Source organism: Adiantum capillus-veneris, chromosome 19 (genome assembly GCF_014529385.1).
Source record: "Adiantum capillus-veneris isolate H3 chromosome 19, ASM1452938v2, whole genome shotgun sequence".
In the NCBI taxonomy this organism is placed as follows: Eukaryota; Viridiplantae; Streptophyta; class Polypodiopsida; order Polypodiales; family Pteridaceae; genus Adiantum; species Adiantum capillus-veneris.
In genome coordinates this window covers 152,878,067-152,899,642 of record NC_140949.1, presented here as the reverse complement: position 1 = coordinate 152,899,642, position 21,576 = coordinate 152,878,067, and the positions used below count along the sequence as shown (strand labels likewise).

Sequence of the window (21,576 nt, the reverse complement as noted above, 5' to 3'; positions counted from 1 at the left end):
CAAGAAAGCTATGGTTTGTGTTTTTTTGTGTTACTTCCATTGGAATGGGCCATGTTCTTTTGAGCAAATAAAATATCCATAGCCAGATGTGAATGGGCCTATTAGAGAGATTGAGGGTTTCCGTTGCCTCATTGGCTGCAATTTATATAGTTTCCTGCTACATTTCATAGGTCTGGCTTGAAAGAAAGAAATATATATGTATTAATGTCTCCCAAAGGCAAAGTGGCCCATGATACCAAAACAAGATACAACTGATGATGATAGCTCTCATCATAAAGTGTCACAGAAAGAAGGTATCATCCTAACTAAATCCCAAGCTAAATTAGAAAAGAAAAAGTTCGTAGACAACTCTGTAGCTGCAGTCTATTTTATGAAGTGAAACAAGGGGTATATTGTTTCAGCAGTCTGTGCTCAACCCATATCTCCAGCAGCAGGTGGGTTTGGATGGAGGGGACTGGTAAGTCATTGTGCATTGCTTCTATGATGTCTCTGCTGGTGGTGATGAAGTTGTAAGCGTGGTCCTAAGGTAGTTGTGGACGTCTTGTTCTACAGATGGTAGTTTGCCTTGTCCAATGTTATACCTCCAGGGAGGCATCGACCAATCTGTCGATCAGTGGGTGGGGAAGCGGAGACGGCTGGAGCTGTAAAGTGAGGCTTGCCGTCTGTGCGGCACGGGGCCTGCTGCTCTCCGGACTCCTGTCTCTGAAGCGAGTCTCTCACTGATGCCTAAGCTCAAGTCAAAGGAGTTCAAGGCACCTCTGGCCCTACAAGCTCATGATTTGACAAAGAGCCAAGGCCTTCATAGCAATGGTGCCTCCCTTGGATCTGATAGTAAACAGCCCAGCCGTGTATATAGTGCTCCTCTGACTCAATACCCTGGTGACACATTGACAAGTCTAATTCTAAACACTACCAATTTGCTTTTGTTAGGACAATATGTTGATGATCTTGATAAAACAGGGCAGGTCACATTTTAATGGCTCCTTAAATGAACAGATTTGGGTTCGCTTGATTCTTTGATCTTGTGTCCTGTAAAATCCAGTCTTCAGATTACAATGTATAGAGTCAGAATCAACTTGCGTTTCTTTATGAAGAGACCCTAAAAGAAAGAAAATTTTATTAATGTCTTCCAAAGGCAGAAGTTGGCCTATGAGACAGATCAATGTACATGAGTGTCCTCTGGATATCCAGAAAAATGACAGTAATGCAAAGAAAAGTGGTACCCTAAGCTGTAAAGTGCAGGTGATGTGGGAGGGAGGGTGATGTGAGAGGATGGAGCTCTAGAGCTAGGGTTATGGAAACTATATGTAGTACAGTCATGAGATTCTCATATCTAGCTAGCTCCATCCAGTAACAAACTCGGGATGTAGGATATAATGCATGGGTAGATAGGGAATAACTAGGTTTCGGGCACATAACTTTGTTAAAATGTGTGTTGACGTGTGCATGGTTCTTGTATTTGTTTGTCAAAATTTTCAGGAACACATGTAGAGGAGGATAGTTTGGTGTGTTTAACATGGAAGATCTTTTAATACTTTTTCTTCTTTTCTTGCAGGTGGTGTTATTGCTTGGGATATGCAAAATCCTTGCACAGGAATATGGCAACAGCGTGGCGTTCTGCAAAGACCTCTTGTTGGTATTAGGTTCATTCCAAACCGCCCACAGTTGGTTATTGCCTCAGACGATGGCACCACACACTTGCTTGATGTAAGCCCTCCATAAGTAGCTACACTTTTGGATAGTTTTTCTTGGGACTTACACAGTAGGCAGAAGTGTTAAAAACTACAAGTGCAACTAGCTATGAATAAATGGTAAAGATCAGGCCAGAAAAGCAAGTCCAAAACAAATGTTTTGGGTTCAAATGTGGTGATTGTGGAGAAGGACAGCATGGTATAAACTTTTTTTTTGCTGGAATGAATCGACAATAAAGCAGATCTTAGTAACTAGTGAGAACTCTAAAGGGAAACAGGGAAAGAAGGAACAAATAGAGGAACCTTTCAAAATATATAAGCATTTGCACTACCTGACAATGCTACAAATCTATATATGTACAAATGATGTAGTACTTTATTTGTAACTTGAGTGACTTAAATAAGACATTTAAAAGAAGCATGAACTAGGGCTTAGTAGGCAGCTGTGGTGGAGAGAATTTAACTAGAGGAAATTGATTCTTAAAAGGATGTTTGTGTGTTTTGAGTTTCAGGTAAGAAAAAATGGGTCATTTGTAGCAACATACGATTGTAAACAAGCGTTAAAGTGCATCGATACAGCAGGGGAGACTATTTTGGCTGGAAGGTATGTACCCAAACGTAACCTGTGCCTAAATAAAACTACTGTTTGCAATGGTGCTTAATAAAACTACATGGGAAGTGTGAGAGTAGATGGTAGTGTGTGGGGTCGATATATGAGGTGCTAGTGTCACCGGCACACCAGCTAGTAAGAAATCCCAGTGTGTATGATCGGTGCCAATGTGGCGTGGTGGAATAGAGAATGAGGTAACTAGGTGTGATGCCTCTAATGGCCCCATAAGGTAATCCACCACCGTGCCTCTTGCCCACGTATGCCCTCCATGTGGAAAGCATGTCAACCCCCCTAAATCAAGCCACTGCATCATCCCGTGGTGGCATGATCCAAGTTCTAGTAGATGATCTGCATAGTGGGCTCTATTTGGCCTTGAGTCCTCGGATGTGCGGGCTGTCTCCACCTCTACTGGCTCTAATAAGTGAAGCATCTTTGTATCCTCATAATCATATATGTCACACTGGAAACTCTGTGTATGGGCATTGAAGCCCCGCGTGAGGAAGACCTCTCCCAATGTAGAGTAATACATAATCTCCTTTGACAGGCATTCATATTGTGATGCTCCCATCTCTTTCTCTTCTTGTATACCCTCCTTCGTGATGACATAAGAGAAGCCTAACAAGGAGAAGTAGCGCGACGCATTGTAGATGACCCTATCTTGTTTGAGCTGTACACTGATCCATATGTATCCAGCCTCTGGATCCTAAGCCTGCGTCCTTGGAGCTGTCGCTGAAAGAGTACTGCCACTCCACCAGATCCTCTCGAAGTGCCCAGACGTGTAGTTGTTCTCTATGCTGTCTCCCACTTGTAGCCCTCCACTCGCAGTAGTCCTCTCTCTGGGCTTTGGTGTGTCTTAGTCAATAGTAGGATGTCCCTCCCCTCCATCACGTGTTCCAATCATCCAAGATGTGTCCATAGTAATCCATTGCAATTTCAAACTGCATTATGTATCGTTGTAGCTGGGTTAGCTTGTGTCCCGTAGACCCCAAACCGCTACTCCATGGGGTGGCCATCAATGAAGAGCCATCCATCTTTATTGTCACGTGACACATCCCAACCCTATGTGTCCGTGGACAAGCTACACCACAGCAGGGTTCAGTCAGTTTAGATTAGCAGTGATCTGGCACTTTTGTGAGTCTATTCGTAGACCGTGCATGCCCAGTCACTTAGCATAGATGCATATCCTCCGGTTGCACACAACATGATCATCGGAATTCCCATCAGAATCCATTAGCATCAGTTAGGGAAATTTTCTAGTGCATTTAGCCTATTTTCCTATTTATTGGTTATTTTCACTTATTATTTTTAAGTGACTTTCCAACAAAAGTAGGTAGGGCAATTTTGCTAAGTTAATATATAGGCAAACCCAAGTTAGCACTTTTTGGCAGAAGAGGCAGCAGGAGCACCTTGCTCAACAAGCAACTTCTCAGCAGAACCTTGGTGGATTCCCTCCAAGCAAGATCCCAAGCCTTGGCGTTTTCTCCAAACAGCAGATTCCTATCCCTAGCGCTTTCAACAGCATTCATCGCCGAAAAGCCAAGCCCTTGGCGTTTTTGCATCAAATTGTCGCCGGAAAGACCATCACATGCCTGGCGTTTTTCACATGCCCAGTATTTTTGGAAATGCAAGATCAGCTAGCGTTTTTGGTCAACCTCAGTCTCTAGCGTTTTGGATTTCAGCAGTAGAAAAAGTAGCAGATTCAGACCACAAGAAGTAGCAGATTCAGCCCCGTAAAGATCATCATTTTTCAGCCATGAAGAACCTCAGTTATCAGCCCTAAAACACAGATCTGTAGCAGTCAGAAACGCATATTTTCAGCCTATGGAATAGCATCAGATCAGCCCCAGATTGGTTGCAGAAGTTCCCCCATTTTCAGCCATAAATACGCAGCCAAAACAGTCATTTTCAGCCACCGAAACAGTCCCCGAATTCAGCGATTAGAAGCCTACAGATTTCAGCCATCGAGTCGTGGTCATTACCACCGTCGTCGTCATCGGCATAGTCCCATTGCATCAGTCCATTGCATACGCATTGTACACCTTTGTGCAATCAAGTAGACCACTCTCGCCGACGAGAGTGGGGCCTTCGGAGGAGGGTTTTACAACCCCTCGGTGTCGTATTTCTTCTCTCTCCTTCTCTCAGTCTCATTCACTTGCACGCACAATATCCACTCACTTTGTTCGTGATCATAGCACTCTCCATAAGACAGAAAGCTCTCTCTTTCCCTAACAACTAAAAGGAACCTTGAGCAATAAAGATCACTAATCTTGAGAAAATACAACATTCATTCCGCTGCATCCAACATTGGTATCAGAGCTTTGGAAGTGTTCTGCATTACTCAAGGAAAGAACCACAAGTTTTCTTTTTTTCTTGTTGCGGTCGCACGAACCCAAGTTTACTTGGGCGTGGCGATTCCTAATCGTGTTATTGTTGAAGAGTGACAGGAATCCCAAGAAAGAAGGGCTTGTCGAGCCTCCCCTTGTGTCTCTTTTCACTCATTGAGAGCGGACCGTGCACTTAGCGGCCGGCCAATCGACGTGAGGTGGGAAAAAGCAACCTTGGTGTGAGCGCAAGGCCGCCAAGGGGTGCGCCCGCAGAAAGGAGTAGAACTCGGGTGAAGAGAAGATCCTTCTCCAACGCGATTTGCAAGCGAAACAAAACCTCAAGAACCCCAAGAACCCAAGACCCTCAAGACTCAAGAACCTCAAGAACCCTAGATTCTCACGAATCAAGGACCTCAAGAACCTCAAGACCCTCAAGAACCAAGTTCCTCGTGAACTTAAGAACCAAAGATCCTAGTGCATGGTCCTCACTCTGATGGGGGCTTTTCACAAGCCAAGCTCCCATACCCCTCCTCTCTCATCCCCACCCCATGAAAACCCCCTCTTATGGAGGGAGTGATAAAAGGCATTGGAAAAAGTAAGAAAAAATAAAGTATGATTATGTAAATATATAAGAAAGGTAAAATAGGCCACCTCATGCCTGCGGGGTAGCCCATCCCCACCTTGCCTCCTTTTTCTTCACTGTTGCCCCGCCGGGTGTCCCTTTTCCTCTCCTCCACTCAAAAGGTCAACCCTCTCTCTCTTCCCCTTGTCCTTTCTCGTTTCTCTCTCCCTTGAAGCTACCCCACCCCCTGTCCTTACCAATAATGCACCCTAACTCACATGCCACCTCTCCTATCTTCCAAAACAGTATACCCCACCCCCCCTTTTCTCTCTCCTACACTCTCCCATGATCCAAATACCCCCCTCTCTCTCTAAAATTCGAAATCTCTCTTGTCTTGTAGCCAGATGGCCTCCCCCACACTCACACACACTCAGTTTCACTGAAAAAGGTGCCCACAGACCCATCCCCACCCAGTGGTTACCTGATTTTCTTGTGTTCACACACATTTGCACACAGATTCACCTCTGAACACTCCCCTCTCTCCCCTCTTGTAGTTACTTTATTCTCCATGTCACCTCTCTTTTTTCCATTCACCCATCTCTCTCTCTCTCTCATGAGACTGCTGTTCTGGCACATATACACACAGCCAGACAAGTGGGGCCCACAGTCACATGGCCTGTGTAGATAATGATTTCTTCATTTCTAAATTCTAGAATTTATCCCCCCTCCTACCCTATATAAAGAGGGTTCACCGTCACACTAACTAAACACACACACAACATCACCAAAGAGCACACTATGCACTGTGTGTGCTTAGTGCACACACACACACCCACACCATCACCATCACCGCAATCACCATGCTTGTCTTGAGCATGACCTCTACACCCTTGGCTATGGAAGATGAAGGGCAACTAAATGAAGGATGATGGCCATAACCCTCGTGCGAGTCTTCGCCATCAACTCCCACCTATCCGCCATGTGCTCTACCACTCTCTCCCTTCTCATTCCCCTACCCTATGCTCCCCATTTCGTCGCCTTATTCTCTAAATAAAGCTTGAGGTTTTGTGAGTATGTTTTCTTGCAATGTTTTGCCCATGTGAGGTGTGCGGAATCGCCACCTAGTCTTGTGTTTGGAGTGAGCTTGTGTATGTGTGAAGGGTGTGCGGATTCGCCATCCTTTTGTGGTGCCTAAGTACTAAGCCGCTATACCCCCTCCCTCACTCTCTCTCTCTCTCTCTCTCTCTCTCTCTCTCTCTCTCTCTCTCTCTCTCTCACTTGCTCTCATTCCCTTTCCTCTTCATCATTACTCTCAAGCATCCATCTCTCTTGGATGAAAACTTTGTTATGGTGGTGTGTTGTTTGCGTCCTAGCCGCTGAAGCTAGGTGGTGCCCCCTGTTCGCTTTACCGTGACAGGCTCGAGGCGCGCCATTCGGTCCCCGGTGTTATAGAGGCCATCGGGGGTTCGGGGTTCGCTTTGCTCCCGTCAACTCGAAGCGGCATGGATACTTCGCTTGGAGGTGATGAGCATGGGAGAGGTGAAGGAGAATTTTCCCCACCAGGAGGTTTTTCTGACCCTTCCCCATCTACGACAAAGATTGCACTAACTCCTATGGAGGAGTTGGACCAAGAAAGAGAAGCAAACAGAAAAGCCTACGAAGAAGACATGGCAGCCATCGAGCGTAAGTACTAAGAAAGAATGGCAGCCATAGCGCGCGAGAGCAAAGCAAGACAAGCAGATTTTGATCGCAAGATCAAAGCATAAAAAGAAAAGAGCGACCAACACATGAAAGAGTTCTTGCGACTCTTTTCTATTGTGCAGACGCAGTTTGCACAAGATCAGGAAAAGGAGACTCTCTCCGTCTCTACTTCTCCCCAGCATGACCCACAGGATTTGCATGATTGTGTGAAGCATGATGATGATTTGATTGACAATGACTTGCATGATGATTTGAAGCACAATGATAAGCATGATGATTTGGATACCAATGATTTGCATAATGATTTGGATGACAATGACAAGCATGATGATTTGCATGATCAAGATGTGATTTCTCACAAGCATGATGAGTTGCATGAAGATGATGTGATTGTTCACAAGGATGATGTGTTAGTGCATGCTTTTTCTAGAAGCTAACCTTGTTGTAGATTCAATCAATCACGAAGATCCGATCTTGGCTTTCGAGTCAAGGTCCAAAGAACCCCCACAGGACGATTCGATCATTCAGGATGAACCGATCTTGGCTTTCGAGCCTTGGTCCAAAGAACCATCACAGGAAGTATTGTGTGTTCGCATGATTGATACGCACGCATTGTTCGAGTGTTTCATTCGTGAAGGTTTCCTATATTTTAGTCAGCATCGTTATGTGATCCCTTTTACTAGGCATGACATATTGTATGTTGGGCACGTTTCTCTCATGGATGGGCACGAATGTATGCGGATTGTGCATGAAAAGTTGAAAAGTTTGTACGTCAGGAAGTCACATTCCATGTCTCTTCCTTGGCATGACACAGTTTCTGAACGAGCACATGATTGTATGAGCACCAAGCATGGGAATTTCCATTGGGATTTGCCACAGTTGATTGATTTCGATCAAACAGAAAAGATTCGACCTCATTGTTTGCATGTGTTTGATGAACGGGTTGTCACTCCGTCTCTATGTTCATCTACATTGCATACACAGTCTTTAGAGAAGACAAGATTTTTTTCCTTCACTTTACATGGAATGGGTATGTTCATGGTTTTGTGTTGGAGATGGTTTCAGGAATATTCAGCCATGGAGATTCTTGAAGACGAAAGAAGCAGGACTCTAGACAAAGTTGAAGCATCAAAGCAGCCACAAAAGACTTTGTGTCGCATTCGGCGCGGCCCAAAGAAGCAAGCGTTGCAGACCTTTATGAAGTTCAAGTACCGCGCGACCCACACATACATCAGAGTGGGCCGGCGAAGAGTCCCTTCCAAGATTCTTGATGCTGCTGGCGATCTCCCTCGACGCCATACAGTTCGGTACCAGTACCTCACTTTGAAAAGAAGGGGATGTCACGTGACACATCCCAACCCTATGTGTCCGTGGACAAGCTACACCACAGCAGGGTTCAATCAGTTTAGATTAGCAGTGATCTTGCACTTTTGTGAGTCTATTCGTAGACCGTGCATGCCAGTCACTTAGCATAGATGCATATCCTCCGGTTGCACATAGCATGATCATCGGAATTCCCATCAGAATCCATTAGCATCAGTTAGGGAAATTTTCCAGTGTATTTAGCTTATTTTCCTATTTATTGGTTATTTTCACTTATTATTTTTAAGTGACTTTCCAACAAAAGTAGGTAGGGCAATTTTGCTAAGTTAATATATAAGCAAACCCAAGTTAGCACTTTCTGGAAGAAGAGGCAGCAGCACCTTGCTCAACAGGCAACTTCTCAGCAGAACCTTGGTGGATTCCCTCCAAGCAAGATCCCAAGCCTTGGCGTTTTCTCCAAGCAACAGATTCCTATCCCTAGCGCTTTTAACAGCATTCATCGCCGAAAAGCCAAGCCCTTGGCGTTTTTGTATCAGATTGTCGCCGGAAAGACCATCACATGCCTGGCGTTTTTCACATGCCCAACATTTTTGGAAATGCAAGATCAGCTAGCGTTTTTGGTCAACCTCAGTCTCTAGCGTTTTGGATTTCAGCAATAGAAAAAGTAGCAGATTTAGACCACAAGAAGTAGCAGATTCAGCCGCGTAAAGATCATCAGTTTTCAGCCATGAAGAACCTGAGTTATCAGCCATAAAAACGCAGCCAAAACAGTCATTTTCAGCCACCGAAACAGTCCCTGAATTCAGCGATTAGAAGCCTACAGATTTCAGCCATCGAGTCGTCGTCGTTACCACCGTCGTCGTCATCGGCATAATCCCATTGCATCAGTCCATTGCATACGCATTGTACACCTTTGTGCAATCAAGTAGACCACTCTCGCCGACGAGAGTGGGGCCTTCGGAGGAGGGTTTTACAACCCCTCGGTGTCGTATCTCTTCTCTCTCCTTCTCTCAGTCTCATTCACTTGCATGCACAATATCCACTCACTTTGTTCGTGATCATAGCACTCTCCATAAGATGGAAAGCTCTCTCTTTTCCCAAGAACTAAAAGGAACCTTGAGCAATAAAGATCACTAATCTTGAGAAAATACAACATTCATTCCACTGCACCTAACATTTATAGAAGGCCTTTTTCCCCTCTTTGCGTGCTTGGTCCTTCCTGGGTGGCTTCTAGCTTCCCATCAATGCTCTTGGTGAGAGCTTTGGTTAGCTCCTCCTTGAGATCCTATTTGGTTTCGGAGGTTATCTTGCCATCTTCATGCTTGATTTGATCACAAAGACAAGCTACGGTCTACTTCTCCTTTGAGGAGATCAATCCCCCCTTACATTATGCTCGTCATGGCCTCATGCATGGCCTCCTCCTCTTGTCTTCATGTAGCGCATTCTTTTTTGCATCTCTTAGCACCATTGTTCTATCTCCTTCTCAATCTTGGAAAGTCTTGTGAGAATGGTGTCAACATTACCATCCATGTGTGTGTGTGCTTAGGTGCAGCAGTCAGTAGGAGGGTGTGGGGAAATGCTGGAGAGTAACGCCCCCCCATGGGCCTGTCGTTTTCTCCCAGGGGAGGCTCACGACAGGACAGAAGGGAACGGAACGCCTGTGCTTAGGGTTGAGAAATGAAATGAAATGAAATGTTATGTTACCCACAAACCATGTATAAAAGACACTGATCTGGTAAGAGCTTCAATTTCTATCGGAGGGGCCGCTAGTTCCCCTCGGGTAATCGTGTGTGGTACGGAGGCCTTGGCTCTAATCATTCAGGAAATCATAGATACCAAAGGTCTCTCCATTGACTTCCAATTATCCTGATCCACAGATGGTCCCCAAATCTGGACCCCATAAAGCATAGCCGAAGCCACCACAGTATCAAAGAGCCAAAGTTTTGTTCGTGGTTCCTGAAACTGCACTTGTGAACACATCCTCTCCAACCCTCCCAAGGCCGCAGAGGCTCTGGATAATCTAGCATCCGCTGCTGTCTTAAGAGTAAACTTCAGTCCTGCAAATACCACACCAAGGTATGTGTATGCATTTGTGTACTCTACTGTATCCTGGCCATATGCAAATGTAGGTGCCGATATCCTAACCCACTGCGGCACCATAACTTTGGTTTTACTCAAGTTTACCGATAGTCCACTGTCCTCCGCGAATTTATGTAATGCATCTAGCTGCCTCTGCATTCCATCTGGTGATTTTGCTATCAATACAATATCATCTGCATACAACAACAAAGGGATCCATGACCCTGCAAGTTGAGCACCTCTTTCACCCTCTCTATCAATGTAATCTGATACCTCATCTATGTACATACCTGTACCGCGGATAATGTGTCGTGCTCTCTACAGTGGGCGGTCCTCGGTGCAATATGCGTGACAATCTCACTCGAACAGACTGAACAGAAAGGAAACAATAGACGTCATCAGAGCTCACAAAGACACAACAGCAAACCAGAACATATGACTCGACTATCTCAAAGACTGATACAGACTCTAGCGTGGCAGCATACTCAGCTCCAGCCCAGGACTCACAGGTACAATGGGGGTGTCGAGGCTCAGATGTGCAGGGATGGTGAAGACGCGCTCTGTGTATAGACTCACTCACTCTGGACGACGATGTTGGACCAAAGGTGAAGAAGATGATAACGATCACCAACCGCTACTACTCATATGTACCACCATAAAGAGCCACCAACGGCTCATAAATGTCATCCATGTGGTGGCCTAGCCACGAGGTCCACTAGACCACCGTCGGTACCCTGCCATGTGTCACTCCCTAGGCCAGAGGGTCCAGAGGGTCCGTCCAGTGTGAACCAGCCTAGACCAACTGTACTAACTGTGTCCTGTGAAAGTGACACTGTAGCCTGCTACAGGTTGCCCGCCACAAGACCGCTCACCGTCTTGGTGAGAGGAATACTGAAAAAACTGTGAAATAAAACCACTAGGTGCTGCAGCCGTCCATTTCTTGAAGCAGGTCCAACCATGACCTACATGCCTCAAAAGTGGAGTAAAACATTGTCCTGCTTGCAACGCTTGAAGCCTTTGAATAGGCAAGAACCCAATATGATTGCATAGTCCAAGAATCCCAATCGGCAAAACAGACTGAGGCTCCTCAGCAAAGAGATATGCTCGGTTTGGATTAACCATAGTGAGAAGAAAATGACCTGGTCCGCACTTGCAGATGAAATTGTCGAAAAGAGGGATGATCAGAAGCTCGAGTAATAACGTAGGTAAGGTTAAGCTCCATCTTAATGGCATAACGAAAAGCATTAACGGCATTGTGATGGCAACCAGGTGAATGCTTGAAAGCCTCAAGGAACAGGCAAAAAGGCTCTTAAGCTTGTTGCTGTGATAGGATTACACAAAATTGCTCTGCCCCTTTGTGTCTCTGGCCATCTCTCGTGACGAAGGAAACAAGGCCAGAGAGCCGATTGATTATTTATTACAGGAGGTCTCCATTTCCTTGCAGGAGAGAGAGAAGAGGATAGACAGTGGGGGTGGGGGGCCGAATTGGCACTAGATAGGGGCGAGGGCAGGGAGGGGGTGGGTAGGGGCGAGGGAATGTGAGGGGGTGGGAAGGGGCGAGGGGTGAGGGGGTGGGAAGGGGCGAGGGCAAGGTGAGGGGGTGGGTAGGGGCGAGGGCAAGGTGAGGGGGAGGGTAGGGGCGAGAGGGGGTGGGTAGGGGCGAGGGTGAGGGGGAGAGACTAGGGTGAGGGGTGAGGGGAACTAGGGCGAGGGCGAGGGGGTGAGGGGGAGGGTAGGACTAGGGCGAGGGGGTGAGGGGGAGGGTAGGGCGAGGGCTTGAGGGGGAAGGGAGGGTGAGGGACTAGGGCGAGGGGGTGAGGGGGAGGGTAGGGCGAGGGCGAGAGGGGGAAGGGAGGGTGAGGGGGAGGGTAGATAGGGGCAAACAAGGAACACACAGCTATCAGGAGCAATACAGCTATCATGATCTTAGAATTTATCTTGCAGCACAAGCTCTGTGAAGGGAGTTTGCTACACACAGAGGAGAGCTTTGTTCTGGTCGTAGAAGCAGACTCCACAGGGGTTGATGTTTGAGGTGTGGTGAACTCCTGTAGGGGAGATTTCTTTCCGCTTATATACGTTTTCATAGGCTTTCCAAATTCAACGGCTTCCATTAAGAGGGCTTTCAACGAGAGCGCATCAGGGGTATCTTCTGTGACCTTCAACTCTTGAGCTGGCACATTAGGTTTAGTGACTGTGGAAACATTTGAAGAGAGTGTATCTTCAGGCCAAGAGTGAATAGAGACTCCATAACAAGGCATAGATTTGGTAGCCTCCAACCACTCGAGCAAATCTTCATCTGACCCTTCAAGTGTAGAAGGCTGTTCTTGTTCAGGTTTGGTTTCCATTGACAAAGAAACTTGCTACACCACGGGATCCATACCACCTTCTAAGAGAATGGGTTGCATCGAGGAGCCAGAAGTATGTATGCACATTGCGTCGTTTCCCCAATCATGAAGTGCTTTAGTGTGTCGCAACCATGGTCTTCCAATGAGCAAAGGAAATCCTTCCTCAACCTGGGGAAGACGAACCACAACAAAATCCAAGTTAAAAGTAAAGTCTTGTACCTGCAGAGGCACATTGTCCACTATGCCCACTGGGTAGACTGTCCGCTGGTCAGCCAATGTAACTGTGAAGGGAGCAGGGCGAGTAGGCTGTAGACCTAGAGCTAACATAGTGAACTCGGGCATCAGGTTGATGCCAGATCCACCATCCACTATCACTCCTGAGAATTGCCGACCTAAAACGGACACTGTCAGGCAAGGGCTTCTATAATCAGTGAGTGGAGCAGTGGGATTGGATATCATATAGGACTCTGATGGTCGCACTGGGAGGTGCCCGCCACTAGGACCTGCTCCAGGATAAAGTGACTGAATAACAGCAAGGGTGTCACTTCTGAAATTTGCATCTAGTCGCAGCATGTCATAGAGAGACACTTGTTGGAAAGTGTGCTTCAAGACTGTCTCTGCTGCAAGCTTCTCTTTTTCTACCTGTTGTTCCTCTGGTACCTTGATCTTCTGTAGGGCGGCTGAGAAACGGTGCTAACTGCTATCAAATTGAGCTTGGGAAAGGCAAACTCATTCTGGCTTTGACTTGGGTTCAAAGCCGTGGATGCACGAATTTTATGGCAATCCTTATTGTAGTGATCCTTCGTTTCGGGGCAATGACGGCAGGGAGGGGACCCTTCTAGCAGGAGGCATTTGCTTTGGTAATGCCCATATTCCCCTCATCTATAGCACAAAATGGCCCGATTCAAAGGGCGAGTCGAAGTGCGAGGTGGTCCTTGCTCTTGGTGCATTGAGTTGGAGGTAGAGGCATAGAAGCTTTGAGGAGATGAGGGAGCATGGGTATTATAAAAGCTCTGAGAGGGAAAAGTGCTCTGCATACCTTGCATAGGAGGGGCTGTCAGTAAAGGCGGCATATGGTGTGGATGGCCACAGGGAGAACCCATGTTGGATGTAGGTGCTGACCCTTGCTGAAGAGAAGGACCAAGACTTTGTTGTATTTGTCGCAATCCCTTGAGGTAGTAACAATCCTTGTCCTCATGTCCAGATTTTTCACAGAAGTGGCAGTAAACCCAAAGGGGGCATTCCTGTGGAGGGTGCCCTGGAGAGCGGCATGAGCTACACCAAACCATAGCCTTAGTCTCTTGTTGACACTTGAGCTCTTCTAGATCGCGCTTAATCTGTTCCAATGCCTCGTGATGTGGAGGCTTCTCTTGTCTAAGAGAGAAGGACCTCTCCTCTTGAAGAGCTCGCTGTAACTTTAGGGCTTCCAGTTCCCTGCGTAAAGAAGATAAAGGATCATAAGGACTTTCCAAAAACACAGAGGGGGTCTCTATGTGAGGGGGGTTGGTGAACAGCTTCCTAGCCCCCTCTATCCGCATAGCAACTGTGATGAACTCCTCAGAGTGGCGTCGGGTCGGAGACTCTCGTAGTTTTTGCTGAGAACTTTTGGGAAGCGCCTTCTCTACCCACTTGTTAACCATAAATTCACCTGGTTGCTGGGAAAGCTTGGTAACCAGAGACTTGGTTTTGGTCATAGTTCTGCAAAAGTCTCCTCTGGATGGAGCACCATGTTGGCCAACTCATCCAACACCTTCTCCTGGTAGTCACTTGGCCTGAAAGCTGCACAAAACTGTTGTCTTAAGGTTGCCCAAGTTGCAAAATGGTTCTCTGCAAACTGGTTGTACCATTTGTCTGCTAAGCCATCCAAGGTGGATGGAAAGAGTACCAAATAAGCATCTTCCCTGTTAAGACCACGACCCCTACAGAGAGATACAAACCTCCTTGCATGGTCGTCAGCATCTTCTGAAGAGAGTCCTTTGAATGTAGGGAACTTGATGTTTACCTTAGCCAAAACGCTAGCCAACGGCTCCATGGCCCCTTGCTGAGCCTGTTGCTTAGTAGCCTGCTGTAGCAGAATAGGAGAGAGCTTTACTGGCGAAGGTGATCTGGAAGCTGTGGAACCAGAGGGAGGAATGGGTGAAGTCGTATGTGGAGGTGTGGGTGATGAGGTTGATGGACTTCTAACAGGTTCCAAAGATCGTCTTTTGTTGTAGTGCTTCAGAGGGCTCAGTACTGCGCTTTGACGCTCGACTGACCACCTTGTATATGTCATGCAGTGACCACCAACCCAACCAAGCTTTGGGCAAGAAGACCTTGAACTGGCTGAAGACGGGTCTAGACTCTACTAGACCAGGCAAGTGACTAGACCAGGCTGGACCAGGGACGAGGTCTAGACCAGGGTCGAGGAGAACTAGACCAGTGACGAGGACAGGTTGGACCAGGGCGAGAGAACAGTTGGACCAGGCGAGAGGAGAACAGTGCAAGGCAATGTCGGAGAAGCTAGGCAAGGTAGGCGAAGCTAGATAGACCCAACTAGCTTCAAGATTTGCACCTCACAGAGTGAGATTTCAATTGAGGTCCCATCGTGATCGCCAAAATGAGAGCACCTATAGCGCGGATAATGTGTCGTGCTCTCTACAGTGGGTGGTCCTCGGTGCAATATGCGTGACAATCTCACTCAAACAGACTGAACAGAAAGGAAACAATAGACGTCATCAGAGCTCACAAAGACACAACAGCAAACCAGAACATATGACTCAACTATCTCAAAGACTGATACAGACTCTGGCGTAGCAGCACACTCAGCTCCAGCCCAGGACTCAGAGGTACAATGGGGGTGTCGAGGCTCAGATGTGCAGGGATAGTGAAGACGCGCTCTGTGTATAGACTCACTCACTCTCGACGACGATGCTGGACCAAAGGTGAAGAAGATGATAACGATCACCAACCGCTACTACTCATATGTACCACCATAAAGAGCCACCAACGGCTCATAAATGTCAGCCATGTGATGACCTGGCCGCGAGGTCCACTAGACCACCGTCGGTACCCTGCCACGTGTCACTCCCTAGGCCAGAGGGTCCAGAGGGTCCGTCCAGTGTGAACCAGCCTAGACCAACTGTACTAACTGTGTCCTGTGAAAGTGACACTGTAGCCTGCTACAATACCAAATAAAGTAGGGGACAGTGGGCATCCCTGCTTTACTCCAACGGTGGAATGAACAATGTTAGAATCCCGTTCTGGAGAACGTACATAACCAGTTACTGACCCGTGTAAGGCCATGATCCCCCAAATAATCTCTTTGGGGACCCCTAAGTCTTGCATCCTGTGCATCAATCTGGCCCTTGGTACTGTATCAAAAGCTTTCCGAAAATCCACAAAGCAACAATACATCCTTCTCCCGTTTGCTCTTCCTTCCTCAATAATGGCTCTGAGCGTAAGAATATGATCTAAAGTGGAATAACCCCTTCTGAATCAAGCTTGTCCTATTGCCCTTATGCCCTCATTCTCTGCGATCTACTCAATTTTTGTTCAAGAATGGATGCGTACAGCGGGTCAAAGTGTGACCTACCATAATGGTACGGTAGTTCCCGGGTATCATAGGATCCCCTGACTTGAAAATAGGTACGATAGTAGATAATTTCCAAGATTCAGGTAATCCTTCACACATGACCCAATTAAACAGACGAGCAAGGACTTCTGAAAGTAGATCCCTGGCATGGATCAGATGTTTTGCTACTAAACCATCATGATCATATGCTCTTCTTGTCTTCATCTTATCAATGGCTTTTTCCACCATTTCCGTAGTAAAGAAAGTACTAGTAGCAGGGCATGGCTCTAGTGGATCTGGTAATGGAGGCTGTCCAGATACCATATATAATGATGTTACATATTGACCCCAAATCTCGGGAGAAGTAATCGTCGGAGGTGGCGAGTACTCGTGAAATAAGCGCCAGGCCTCATGTGAGTCCTGACTCAAGAAGAGCTGATATAAATCCTTCTCCAGTTTGGCTAAAAATGCCCTTTTCTTGCGACGTACTATACGCCGAAGAGCAATCCGAGACTACTTATATGTGATGATCCCAAGTGTAAGCTCTTTCTGGACCTAGGTTCTCGTCTCTCTGCATTCCTCGTCATACCAACTGTTTTGAGGCATGTTCCCATATCCTCTCTTCTGATCAGGTTGAGTATGTGGGTATGCCTCTTGTGCTGCTCCATGTAGTATCTCTTTTAACTGAGAAGTAATCTCCTCTACAGCATATACTGGCTCGGCTGCCCACATCCTATTATAGATCTTTTCCACATAGACTGAATCAGTCTCTGGCGTGAAAGTATATCTTGTGTGTGTCTTCTTCCTTTGTACTTGAGAGGCATTGTATTGGAAGGAGATTGATAAGGTCAAGAGAGCATGTTCCACTGCAATCCCAACCGGTCTGGGTCCCACCTTAAAGTCCTCGATACTAGAAATAAAGCTTGGTGAAGTCATGACATAATCCACTGTACTGGCCCCATGCCTGTGCGGGAAGCATGTGAATCCCCCAGATAACGGGAAATTCTCTAGACCATTAAGTATGGCCAAACCATGTATAGTTGCCATCTCCATGAGATGTCTCCTATATTCAGTGTGTTCTTTATCCTATGAGTTTCTAGTAAGCCCCCTCTGTAATAAATCCACTTCTCTGAGCATTTCCTCAGAAGTATCATAGAATATTGCTTGAGAGTTGGCCGTTCTGGCATTAAAGTCTCCTAAGAGAACGATGTCTCCATCTCTAGAGAACTCCCATATGTCATTATTCAATATGGAGAAAGGGGACTGTCCTTTAGGTGAGGAGTAGACTGAGGTACTTGGAGGGAAGTAGCATATAGCGATATATAGAAATCTACCTGTCTCGGCTCTCATTCTCACCCACATATACCTTGCTTGCTCATCTTTCCTGATGATCTGTAGTAATGGTTTCAGCTCCTGTTTAAATAAGACTGCTACTCCTCCTGAACCCCGGCTACCCTGTAGAGATCTCTTGTCTGGTCGACCAGCTGTTTCCCATAAATAGCCCTTCACATGTGGCATACGCTGTCCCGGTATCTGGTGTGTCTCTGAGTAGAAAACTATGTCTCTGTCCCTAAAGCTGTCTTCAAAGGCACCTACATCCAGCCTATATGATCCATTACAATTCCACGCCGCTATCCAGAGCGTCGCCCCATAGGTCTCGCACTGAGACAGAGAGAGAAATGAATTGTTATATTAACCTCTTCAAAAGGCCAAAGTGACCTATGAGACCAGAAAGTTACAACGTGGTGGATCTGATACAAAGTCCGAGTAACAAAATAAAAATACTATAGAATCCTAAGCTGCTAGATGTGAGCTAAGCAGCTAGCTAGGCTTGTGTAGGATATGAGTAGGGGGTAGGGGGTGAAGTGAAGTGAATGGGGGGCTAAGACAGCATAGTGTGGGTGTATCGTCAGAAAAAGCTAAATCACAAGAGATCCAGCGTCGGTCGCAGGCGGATCTCATCAATCTCCTCCATGGTCAGTAGTTTGAAATGATATATTAACGTCTTCAAAAGGCCAAAGTGACCTATGAGACCAATCCGTTACAAACTGGTGAATCTGATACCATGTCTGGGTACAAGAAAAGAGATACTAAAATGAATCTAGAAGTGCTACTAGCTGGAACTATGTGGGGTATGTGTGACCGGTGATACAATGGGCGATGGCGATGGGCAGCACGCTCAAGGTGAGCGCTAAGGATGTGCACGAGGGGTTCAACACGGGAGGGATATGGGGAGGCAGGGCTGCAACCGTGATGAGGTTGTGTGGGCTGTAAAGTGCAGGCAACTTGCAGCAAGCGGGAATATGCACCGGCAATGTCGTGCTGGGTGAAGCGGGCTTGGCCATTAGCAGCACGCAGGCCGAGGCAGGTAAGGCTTGGGAAGGCATGACAAGGCTAGAGTTTCAGGGGCAGGCCGAAGTGTTAACTGAGCCACAAAGAGATTTTGTGACGAGATGAAACAGGAAGTATGGTTTGATGGTGCATACACTCCTACTCGGGGTTATTCTTTACTCCTCTCTCAAAAGAATCTTCCTTGCTTTATCTCTATTTCCACTCTACATGGGGGGGATATTCTGCAGAGCATTTTCTTTATCGGGCTTCCAGCACACGATTTGCTATATGGTGAGTGGGGCATATACATGACGTGTGGAAGTCCACATCATAACAGATAGATGTCCAAGAGAGGACGGAATCTACATGTACTCATAGATGTCCTAGTGAGGCCGGAATCTACATACCACAAGTAGAGAGAGCTAAGCGGAATGGGCAAAGAAAAAGGATTGAAGGCAACAGAGGCTGACAAAGGTTCCTGAGCCTCTGTTCCCTTGAGTTACACTGGTTTACAGGCCCTGGCTTGTCCCTATTGAGGGTCCACCATTAGACATTTCTTCCTCTTTGATAGTTACACCACTTGTTTCATTAGTGCGTGATAAGGCTTCAGCAGATATTGGTTTTTCATGTAGCTCAAACAAAGATCTCTAAGTTCAGTTTACACAGGGGAGCTGTCTGTAAGGACTGGCATAATCTCCACAGGGTCAATAGTTCTCCACTGCCATGGCTCCTGTAGGTGTCTCTGGTGTCTAGCTCTGATTTCCAGTATTGCCCGCCTATGCCGTTGCAATGATCTACACCACAAGATTTTGTGAAGTTAGGATGTTTTGCCAATATCTGAGGAAGTGAGCACAAAGATTTGTTGTGCATTCGAATGGTTGTTGTTGGTGATGGTAGGCAAGATTTACGTCTTTGCCATGTTGAAAAGCAAGGAATACCATAGTCCATTTACTTTGTTGAGGCTCTAGGTTGATAAAGCAAACTTTAGATGCTCTTTAAATAACAGCTACTCGCACTGCTTGCGTAAAGAAGAATAAGGATATTTGCAAGAACCCAGTGTTTTGTATGCGTCGACACTCTTTGGCTCAGCTCGAACTTTGGCATAGGAGACCTTTTGAAAGTTTAATTGTTTGTGCGTCTTGATCAAAGACTAAAGTACCTCCCAAAATGCCACGCAATATGGGTGTGTTCTCGAAGGTCAAGTGTACAATTTGAGATTACACTCTCATCACCAAAATTCACGGTGTTTCATGTTTATTAAGTTCGCTATATGTTGAATCAATAAAGAGGAAGTCTGACTGTGTAGAGAGTGTCGTGCTCTTTGATTGAGGCTAAATTGGAGTTTGGATGAAGAAGTTATGATCAAAAGAGTGAAATGTTGTCTACTAGGTCAAAAAACGGCTACACTAGAGAGAGAGAGAGAGAGAGAGAGAGAGAGAGAGATGGAAAAAAGAGTTTGTAGAGAGGGGAGAGAGAGAAAATAAAGGGAGAAAGAGAGATAGAGACAGAAAGGAGAGTACTTGAGATGTATGTGTCCATATCCTCATGAATGCTTTCAGTTACTAATCTTGCTCTGACATTGATGCATTTTTTTGGCACCAGCACAAATGGTGATCTGTTTGTCTGTCATGCTGATTTCGACAATGGTGGAAGCCCTGAAAACACGCGATTTTTGGGAGGGGCTTCTATACAAGATCACAAGGCAGCTGTAAATAGCATCTCCATGTTGAGAAGTAGCAATGAGGCATGTTATGATCTCGCTACGGCATCAGATGATGGCCATGTTCACCTGTACAAATCATGGGTTTAGTTGGTAGAATAGTTTTTGGAGCTTACACGTGATACTTAAAAAGCTGGATAGGAGTGGGTCTGTTGTAATTTGTCAAGTGTGATAGGTGAATTGCGGGCCCTTGCAGAGGTGAGCAGACTGTGCCTACAGGCCCACACATTCATGGGTAAATAGCTCTTCCAAAGGCTTGTATTCTGAATATAAAACGTGTGTTTTTTGAACAGATGAGTTAGACTGATCTAACAGATGAGCCTCTAATTGGAAGAGATTTGTGTCATTGAATTTTGTGTATTTTTTTACCACTCTAGATTTCTTATGCTTCATGTGCTGAAGTGCAAGCTAAGGCTGCAACGCTTTCTAAGGTGGACCCTATCATGAGGGCCGATAATTAAATTTGGACATTTTCTACACTTTTTTTGTTGATAGAACAGGAAATATATTAAGAAAAGGAAGAAAAGCTACAACATTGCCTCACAGGTGGGGAGAGAGGCTTCCCTTAGTCAAATTACAACTAATCAAGACAGGCATAGGCCATAACCAGTCTTTCTTTAGAATAGGTCCTCAACATAATCTCCTTCCATGTTTGCCTTTGGATGAGATACAGAGGGCCATTACCCGCTTCCTTCATTTGCCCAAGACAAGAGGTAGAAATTTTCTTTAGCTGATATACAAACTCAGTGGCATTGTCCTCCTCCTCCTTCTTGAAGATAGTCTTAATTCTCTAAGTCGAGCAGGACCACAGATAGGTCAATCTCCATATATTCCAAAGTGGGATGTCCATTTTGATACAGTCTCCTACTAATATCTCTTGAGCTGAGAATTGAAGTGGATGAGTTGTACAGATTATACATGCTCTTAGTGGGCCTGTCTATGTTGCCTGCCCAGAATTCTCTAGTGAAAGCAAGGGCACTGCTAGCATCAAGGATCTCTTCCTACTTAAGTGACACTCTAAGATCCAAAATCCTAGGACAGGGAGGATCAGCACAGGAGAGAGATTCTTCAAATTCAAGAATTTCCTTAGAGATCATCATCCTTCTATGTGCCCTAATGTCCTTAGCTATTTTTTTGTACTTGGTCAAGACCTCTGTATATCCTTAACAACAGCCTCCCAAGCCTTGGCAGGAGAGGGGTAGAGAGCAAAGGACTCCTTCATGATTACTTGCAATTTATGTTTAATGCAGTCTATGTCAAATAGAGAGTGGTCTAAATGGTCCTAGCTAGATTCAAAATTGTTTTCAGATCTCATTAATTCAAACAATACAGGATTGTGA

General features: G+C 46.0%; 1 protein-coding gene across 4 annotated transcripts in view; it reads left to right on the top strand.

The window, feature by feature from the left end:
- The window catches only part of LOC147435098 (uncharacterized), a 256,763-nt gene extending 236,181 nt beyond the window's left edge, over nucleotides 1-20,582 (top strand). For all 4 annotated transcript variants that reach the window (XM_086491450.1, XM_086491452.1, XM_086491451.1 and 1 more), the window contains 3 exons: nucleotides 1,556-1,707; nucleotides 2,204-2,295; nucleotides 20,119-20,582. In XM_086491450.1, coding sequence (XP_086347576.1) covers nucleotides 1,556-1,707; nucleotides 2,204-2,295; nucleotides 20,119-20,326 — 452 coding nt within the window. In that variant the 3' untranslated portion in view covers nucleotides 20,327-20,582. The remainder of the gene's footprint in view (nucleotides 1-1,555; nucleotides 1,708-2,203; nucleotides 2,296-20,118) is intronic.
- Nucleotides 20,583-21,576: the final 994 nt, after the last annotated feature.